An 8,728-nucleotide genomic window follows, 5' to 3' on the forward strand; every position below is an offset into this window, starting at 1 on the left:
TCCACACATTTCTCCTCGGTGGGTGGTCCTATCAAGGGACATTATCACCCTTAGGATGCAAGAAAGAGTCATTCAATATGGCTCAGCACACACCTCTTTTACTACTTAAAATTATCGATAGAGTAGAAAGTCTTCAAAAACATGCAAAACAATATAGCAAGAAACAAAAACAGCATGCTGACCTTTAGGGAGTACATACTCCTCCAGATAGTTATTTTCTTAGCAACATAAAAACACATTTGATGGACAGTTTTATCAAAATACCTTTTGGTACCATGATTGTGTGTACTTTTAGCATGAGTGGGCCAAAAATTGTTTGTTTCAGTCACATTATACTGTTCTTGCCCATACCAGGAAAGCTTTGTGTGCTTCATCTAACTAACTGGCCCAGGGTGCCAGAGATGGCTTTGGCTTTACCTTTATTTCCATCTCTCCCTATGACACAGCCAATGTTTGACACTGCTCAAGATCACCAGAGGGTCAGGCCTGTTAGTTCTTACCCTGATCCAAAGCTCAAATCAAATGCCATGTCACAGACGTTCCCCTTATGAGTCAATGAGCAGTGGATAACTGTGAAATTCTGATTATTATTACTGTTTGAGAGTGGCATTCCACAAGGAAGCACTGCCTTCTCTGCTCATATGAAGGCCCATAACCTGCCTGCCCACACACATATCCAGAATCAAACCCACAAACACACTAATGAGTCACACAGAAATGATTATAAAAAGACTGTGGCTAGAAAAAGCCGCCCGAACCAACTGACAATGATAGCACAAACAGAGCCTGCGAGGTGTGTCCCCTCCCTTCTGAGTGCATGCCACTCACACAGCCTTGTAATAATAATGACCCACACCTCCTGGTCCTAATCCCCATCATGCACAGAGCAGAGAACACCCTGTGGCCCAGTGCTGCTTCACAAGCTGTTCTGCCTCCCTGCGATGTGAATGAACAGGGTGAGGGTAGAGTGATAAACCCATAGGACCTGTGTAAAAGGTCACAAGGCATCTATTGAAGCACCCTCTTTAAAGGGGTAACAATATAATCACATTATTTTAACTAAACAGTGTTAGATAAATGCCAGGTGCGGAGTACGACCTTCAGGAATTCACGGACTTGATAACCCACGCCTAATAGGTGCTTCCCTCCTCACAGCTGACATTACTGCGTAATGAAAACATTGCGCCTTTTTCCATTTTCCCTCACGTCGCAGCCCACTCTGCATCCGTCTGCATCACGTTCACCTATTGACAGGTTCTGTGACAGGAGGTACATGTAATGACACCGTAACTTCACAATTGCATGTTTTTTTGTACTCCAGAGGCGATACCTTATCATATAGAGGGGCTAATCGCTGCTGGATGGTCTGTGATCCTGCGAATGTCTATATTTAAGGTATTTCCGTGGGCAGGTTGCACTGGGGCAATGCGCCTACACACTGCCTATGCGGTAGCCTCTTTCAATGGACAGTACGCACCAACACGAACATGGGGTATTCTTTTGTTCCTCTGAATATGTACGATTGCACAGACCATTATCTATTCCATATATTCAGCCTGATTACATGTAATATAAATCACATTTGCATGGATGTGATTCACATCCTATTAGGGCCGTACAGGGGGTTTCTCTTCCCTTTAACTTAGCCCGGCGAGAATAGCGCACGGAAAGGGTTTGCTTACCTTCCCACCGTTTGGTTGGCGAGCTGTCGCATCCGATTGAATTGCTTCTTCATCTTGTATTTTCTGCGTTAACACCTACAGGGGGAAATATTCCGCATTATTTCTCTCAATATAACGGTCCGTGCTCCACAGAGGCGCAACATAAAATCCGATCTTTTCCATATTTCCCTTCCCTCATCGCAAGCTGCCAACGCCGAAAACTTATTCCACGATTACATATTTTCAAATTATATTTTTACATCTACATTTGCCCCACTGCCTGCGCAGAGATGCTGGACCAATTCACCTCGGGCACTCACAGACAGAGAGCGACAGCAGTGACAAGTAGGGGCTGCGCAGCAATGCAGTGTGGGAAATGTAGTAAATCAAGGGTGATCCTCAATAAAGAAGAGTCCAATCTAGCCGGTTCACGGGGGCTATAAAGCGTGATCAAGTAGGCGTTTATTCTAATACGTCTTTAAATCCAATTGATTAATCTAGATTTCAGCAGTTGACTACAGCAATGGAATAAGCTGCAGTGTAATGTTGCTCAAATCCTGAACCAGCTGGCTACAAATAAAGTGTGTGAGGAAACACGGCTGAATCTGGAGGGTTGCATTTTCATAAATACATAACATATTAAATTAATACAAATAAATAAATGGTCATCAAAATGAAAACAATTAAACATTAAGTTACATGTTTTCAGTGATTAAACTAATGTGGTATTATTTGCTATTCTATCATATTACGCCCCCCCTAAAATAGTGGCGAAATTGTACACCATGTTCACAACGGTAGGAAGCGTCCACTGACCTTTATTGCTGTGAGTCAGCCTGGCTAATATCGCCATCTGGTGTATTTTATGTGCCAATGCAGCTAAAAGTTAGAAAGCCCTAACAACTAATTCTTAATTTAAAGACCACGTTAAAGTGCCCATATTATGAAAAAAATCACTTTTTCTGGGATTTGGGGTGTTATTTTGTGTCTCTGGTGCTTCCACACGCATACAAACTTTGAAAAAAAACATCCATGCTGTTTTGAATGAGATGCAGGTTTCTGAATGTCTCCTGCCTTCAGTCTCTGGGTGAGCTGGTCAAAATCTGCACGGCTTTCTACGTCACTAGCCGAGACGAGGGGCCTAGGGGGCTAACCGTTAGCATGCTAGCTCGTTCTCAATGGCAAAACACTGCTACAACACACACAAATTCACCCTAATCTACAAAATAAATTGTATAGAACTACTTACATGTCCCTGTTCTGCAGGTATTCCACACAAAGTTGGAAGTGCGCCCTAGTTTAGAAGAAGTCTCCCGGCTAATCATGCCTTGTACAGGCCGAAGTTGGAGAAACGGCTAGCTAGCTCATGTAATCCTTACCTAGCTACTATCACTAGCTTCATGTGCGACTGACAACAAAGATGTTACAGAAGTTGAGAGGTCTCACTCTGTAGCTAAAACAGAGACCTGACACAGGGTGAGAAGAGCAGCTGCAGCAGTGTGCAGTACAACAAAAATATGGTGTTTTTTGTAGATTAAACCATGTAAACCTATTCTGATACAACCTCAAATTACAATTATGAACCTGAAAATGAGCATAATATGGCCACTTTAAAAAACAAATACAATATAATAGACTTTGGCTTAAGTTGCTCTTAATGTAATTGTTCGTTGTAATCATAATAAATTAGTATTCCTGGAGGTTTTTTTCCTTTCTGAAAGTTAAACGTGGTAGTCAGTTCTGACTTTGTTGCGATGTATTTTTGGACTCTGTGCTGATTTTAACTGCCCAGAAGGGAGCAGTCTTGTCTTATAAACCACTTAACATCTGAAGCACTACAGTGTGAAGCATCACCATGACTGGACTGTTTACTCAGGATATCTGTTACTGTGTAATATGCTCAAACACCAATGACATGCCCGATACATGCTTGTCTTGGTGAATATTTATCTGATGAGTTCATCAAAGTATTTTCAACAACTGTAAAATGAAAAAAGCATGTTCATTAGTCACAGGGCAAAGGCTTCTATGAAGTCTTTAAAAATGAACAAAACGTCACACATTAAATGTCCAGTCAGAATATTCATTCAGTAGTGTACATGTGAGCTGATCTATTGTATAGTAGGAAAGAAATGTGAATAGAATCATCTTGTGTCTCTAATGTCAAGAGGAAAAAATGACAAGACAATTAGGAGGCTGTTGGAGGCTTCGGGTAGAGTCATGACAACACAATGTGCTCCTGTCTGTGCTGTGAACAGGACAGAGCAGTAACAGCCCCGAATCAGGACTGATGCCCTCTGGCTCAGTGTCATACGGCCTTAATATGGCCAACAGGTGGGCTGTACACCGCCACCATAGGGTCCAGAGGCCTCAGGGAGTAAATGATACAGAGAAATGGCTGTTCTCTGCCCTCATTAATCTCCCCAAGTTGGAAATTGAGAGGGGGGGGCGAGGTTCCTTCAGCCTTGATCTCAACCTTTTGACCTTGTCAGATCATTTGTTTTCATTAGTCCCCACTCAGAAGAACTGGCCAGTCCCAGTCCAGACACCCCCCTCCCCACCCCCCTAAAAGCAGGGAGCATTTCTAAAAGTATCTCCAGGGCTCTTCTTGACTCTAACCCCAACCCCCAAAACTTACTGATCTAGAGGGCCTCTGGACACTTCTAAATCAGCATGGATGATTCTTCACATCCGCTGGCCTGTTTCAGAAACTCTCTCACCGGTAATCCCTCCACAACGAACTGAGAAAGAGCAAGGGCGGAACATAAAGTCAAACAAGGGAATTCAGTGGTGGATTTTAACCCCCAAATATCATTAAAGAGATCCCAGGTTTGTAGCATGCATCTCATGAGAGCACAACAAGAATTTCTTTTTGACAATTCTTCATGTGGTCTCCTGTTGCTCTCAGTGAGTGGGATGACTGAGTGTTCTTCCTCTCACTGGGCAGCTGGGGACTAATTGGCTCCCAGTTCACCAAATGAAGCCTTCTCGGAGGTCATAACCTCTCCACCTGATGACCCATTCCTGCTACTGATATGTGGGCTGCACTTTGACAGTGACCTGGTGGTTCCTGCACCGAGGAGTGGTATCAGAGCAACACTTAGAAAAACGTTGCATGCAGTCATTAGATGGGTTAGGTCTAGCTGGAAACAAAATGATGGTACGTCAAGTGTTAGCTTTGCTCAAAACAAACAAGGGTAGATCATTAGGAAGGACCTAATGGCATGTTATGAGCTAAGGTTAAAAGCTGCCAGTCAACAGAGGGGAAGATTGGTAGGATCGCCACGTACATTATGCTTGTGTTTTATCTTCAGACACATTGCATGGTGTTACCCAGATCAATAAGTCTGGGTGTGATGAGTGTGTCGCTACAAGCCTTTGGTCTGTCATTAAAGAAAAGTGCGACATATTCTTCAAGGAGGTGTGTGCAAGACAGCAGGCAGCCAGCGTGAGTCGTACACCCCTCTAGCATAACTCACAGTAGCTTTTTTTAAGCCAGATAAATTAACTTTTATGTTTATTTCGCACCCAATATAATCAGGGATCAATCACTAATATTACAATTTGAGTCAAGCAACTTGCAAAAAGTGGTAGTGGCTTTATCACTTTACCAAGAAAGCTCATGGATTCGTTTTATAATGTGTGGATATACAATTAGGAAGGTGGTGCTTCCATATCAGCTTTCAAGGTGTTGTCTTTCACAGCACCTTTCAACACCTAGATCTTCGAGGATGCAAACATACTGTAGAATAACAACTCAATAACTGCTTGGCAGGGTGGTGAGCTCAAGCTGCTGTGCCATGTGAATATACAGTATTTGTGCTCCGAGACATGTGCCTACACGCAAGCACACTGACGTAATAAATGGTTGGTTTTGCTTGAAAGAGAGCGGATGTCTGTGAGAAAAGATGGCTTTTTTTTGGGGGGGATCAATAGGTTATCCACAGACCTTAAAATGGGTCGTTTAAAACTCAAGTTGATACAGTCATCATCACGTATTTAGTCATGAATGAGGTGGTGCCTTTCACTGAATTTGAATGTATCATTGTTTGTGTTTTGTGGTGTTTAGTATGTAGGCTATTCTCTTTTTGAGTTTTGTGTATTTTCAAGGCCCATTCAGAAACGGTCATTTCAGGCTATTAATGCTGTGGAATTGATCTATGCCATATACATTTTTCTATATGTTTCCTGTATACTTTTAAAATATATTTTTAAAAACTCCTTATAAAAATAAACATTACATAAAAAATTAAATGTATCTCTGTAGATGTTGGACCAAAGTGTACTGTTATAACTGTATCTGTGTGATGCTTATATTTTAAGATGACACCACCCAAAGTGGCAAGTGATACCAATAGGACTACGGTAAGAAACACAGTGCAAAGATTAAATATTAACAGATCACTGAAACACTAATCAGTGTTCTAAAAGTTTAAAAATATGTGAATTTCCCCCTGATGATCAATAGTGTTTGATCCTAATCTATAATATTACATTATAATGTATCATGCAGTGGAGTAAAACATACAATATTTGCCTTAGTACTTTCCACCACTCCACATCTTGATATTGTTGCAGGTGTAGATCAAACATATGCACATGAACACACACACATGCAGCACATTTGATATGAGACCAACACTTGAGGCAGCCTTGGCATTTCATGGCTCTGAAAGACAGATTGAGCTCAGATGGTCCTGGATTTATGATGTGAGGCAAGCAACCTGAGGGACCAGCCAACTCCTCCCTGAGCTGGCAGCCACTGGTGATAGAGGATATTACAGCTGATTGCTCATAGACCATGGGAAAAGTAAAATGTACACGGAGCACACAAAGCTGAATTAGAGCGCTGAATCCCACAGCACTTGTTCAAACCTAAAGCTAAGAGACTCAGGTCAAGAATGGCTCCGCCAAACTGAACACTGAAGGGTCCATAAATCAAATGTTCAGAGAGCTCTGAATCCCTAAGTTAAGACATGTGTAGTGTATATTTGTCAAATCTTGATCATGAACTCAGGAAAGTATGTATACCAAAGGTGGTGTATTTGGTTTATGGTATTTGCCCACCCTTACTGCTGTAGTGTGTGCTGTAAATCTTTGTAGAGGCTGAATTTTCAATGGATTGTCACAACCCTTATGAAATACGCATATACTAAACATGATTCAAACACAGCAGTGTGTTTATCTAATGCTAATGAGAGTGGTTAGCCCTGTTGGGAGACTTCATAATCAGTCAATGTTTGTATTGGCCTCAAACAGCTTCTTTATGCTTTGTTAATGTGGGATCAGTATATTATCATTAATGTGAGCATTCTTTGTGGACATGAAGTACAATAAAGTTAGCATGTTTGTCCTCTCAGGATTTATGTTTAAAAGGTTGAACTTAATGTAAGTTGACATTGGTGGAATGTAGGAAGCATCAACGTCAGTGTAGGAGCTTTGATGACTGACTGACCACTTCCCTCAACCCTGCGCTGAACTCCATTAGGACTGACTGCAGTCTGTAATTTTACCAACAGCCTCTTATCATGTTTGTCTTCTCTCTTCCTCAGGGGGTTGACTACTTGCCCACAGACTAGCTTTACTTCATTTCAGCCGGCTTTCCACAGAGAATAAAGTCAGCAGATATAGGATAGCGTGACTGATGGAAAATACAACTGGCAGACTGAAAAATGTCTGTACATTTCTAATAAGTGTAGTTTGGAGACAAACAGCATGCGTGTTTGAGCTATTTCTGATTTATTTAAGTGGTCTGCCTGGAAATGTCTTTAAATTATTAACTCTTTAATCAGAGCAATGATTGTATTCTTACTACAAACCATATCCACTACATGCACGTCTGCAGTTTAGTTCAGCTACAGTTAGCTAGCTGTGTTATTTATTGTGTCAAGCACAGAGAAGTGCCCAGCCCACATGAACTTTTAAGAGACCAAAAAATACTGTTGCAGTGGTGAAACATGTGTCAGACATGAACATAACTGAAAGAACTTCCATGAATAAAATCTGCCACATAAAAATCACAGCAGGAGTTTTTTTGTAATCATCAATCCAGAAGAAATAAAAAATAATGGACATTTTACACAAAAAAAGGAGCCCTTAAATTATCAAAAGAACAATAAAACATTAGATGGACTACATCTTCAATATTAACCTAAATCACAGGGAAACCCAGTAAACCTGTTCTATAGCTTATGGCAATGTACATGAATGTAATTATACACACAGAGATCTTTCACTTTTAGTTAAATCTGTAATTTAGGTTTGTACCAAACATCAGTAGACTACCTTTTCTTCTACATGATGAGCAATTTGTGCCACAGCTTGGGGCCCTTGGTAGTCTTGCACCATGTTCTCCCCAGTCTTGTACCCAGTCATACAGGTTGGAGATCATGTGTGTGTTCCCTCTGCCCTCCCCTAAATGACCTTGTCATATGCTGCCTGTGGTGACAGAGGAGGCCAGGGACACTGCATAGGACTACACAGCCTTGTCATCTCAGCCCAGATCAAAGGAGTCCTGCTTTGGTCTGACAGGAGCCATGGCCCTGGATGAAGGCTACAGCTAGCATGGAGCTAAAGAGCGGAGCTTGATCTACACCATGGGTGGCAAGAAGCAGAGCATCTGTGTAGGTTACCCTGAGTGAGGAAGCTTTAGAGGCAATGGTTCTTTTAACTTTGCTCAAGAGATGCTCAAGATATCTGAGTAGGGAATCGAGATTTGTAAGTAGTTGATGAGTGAAATGAAAGGGAAGTAAAAGAAGAAGCATGTCAGGAATGTTGAAACAAAAGCACGGGGAAGGAGAGGTGGTGGAAATGTGGAGCATAACGTGTCTTTAGAGGACCTCCGCCCAGACGGAGCTTCAGTGAGGAGTTTTTTTTGGCCACAGATCTGCTTTCCTGTGACCTCAGAGTATTTGCTGACATGCACGCTCTCTCCACTGAACAATAAATACTGGATGAGATGTAAAGATAAAATAATTAAGACACAAACCCGGAGTAATGGGTTTATGAACCACGCTGCATCATGTTCAGCTCTCTTTGTTTTGTGCTTCTAAGAAAAGAAAAAAAGT

At 41.6% G+C, this 8,728-nt stretch overlaps 1 protein-coding gene across 6 annotated transcripts in view; it reads right to left on the reverse strand.

The window, feature by feature from the left end:
- arhgap44a (Rho GTPase activating protein 44a) overlaps nt 1–1,977 on the reverse strand; it is a 29,642-nt gene extending 27,665 nt beyond the window's left edge. For all 6 annotated transcript variants that reach the window (XR_013503115.1, XM_078270078.1, XM_078270075.1 and 3 more), the window contains exon 1: nt 1,683–1,977. Coding sequence is in view for 5 of the 6 variants with exons in the window: in XM_078270078.1 (XP_078126204.1) it covers nt 1,683–1,735 (53 nt within the window). In the remaining variant the exon portion in view is untranslated. The remainder of the gene's footprint in view (nt 1–1,682) is intronic.
- Between the last annotated feature and the right edge of the window lie 6,751 nt (nt 1,978–8,728).

This window comes from Sander vitreus, chromosome 15 (genome assembly GCF_031162955.1).
Source record: "Sander vitreus isolate 19-12246 chromosome 15, sanVit1, whole genome shotgun sequence".
Lineage (NCBI taxonomy): Eukaryota > Metazoa > Chordata > Actinopteri > Perciformes > Percidae > Sander > Sander vitreus.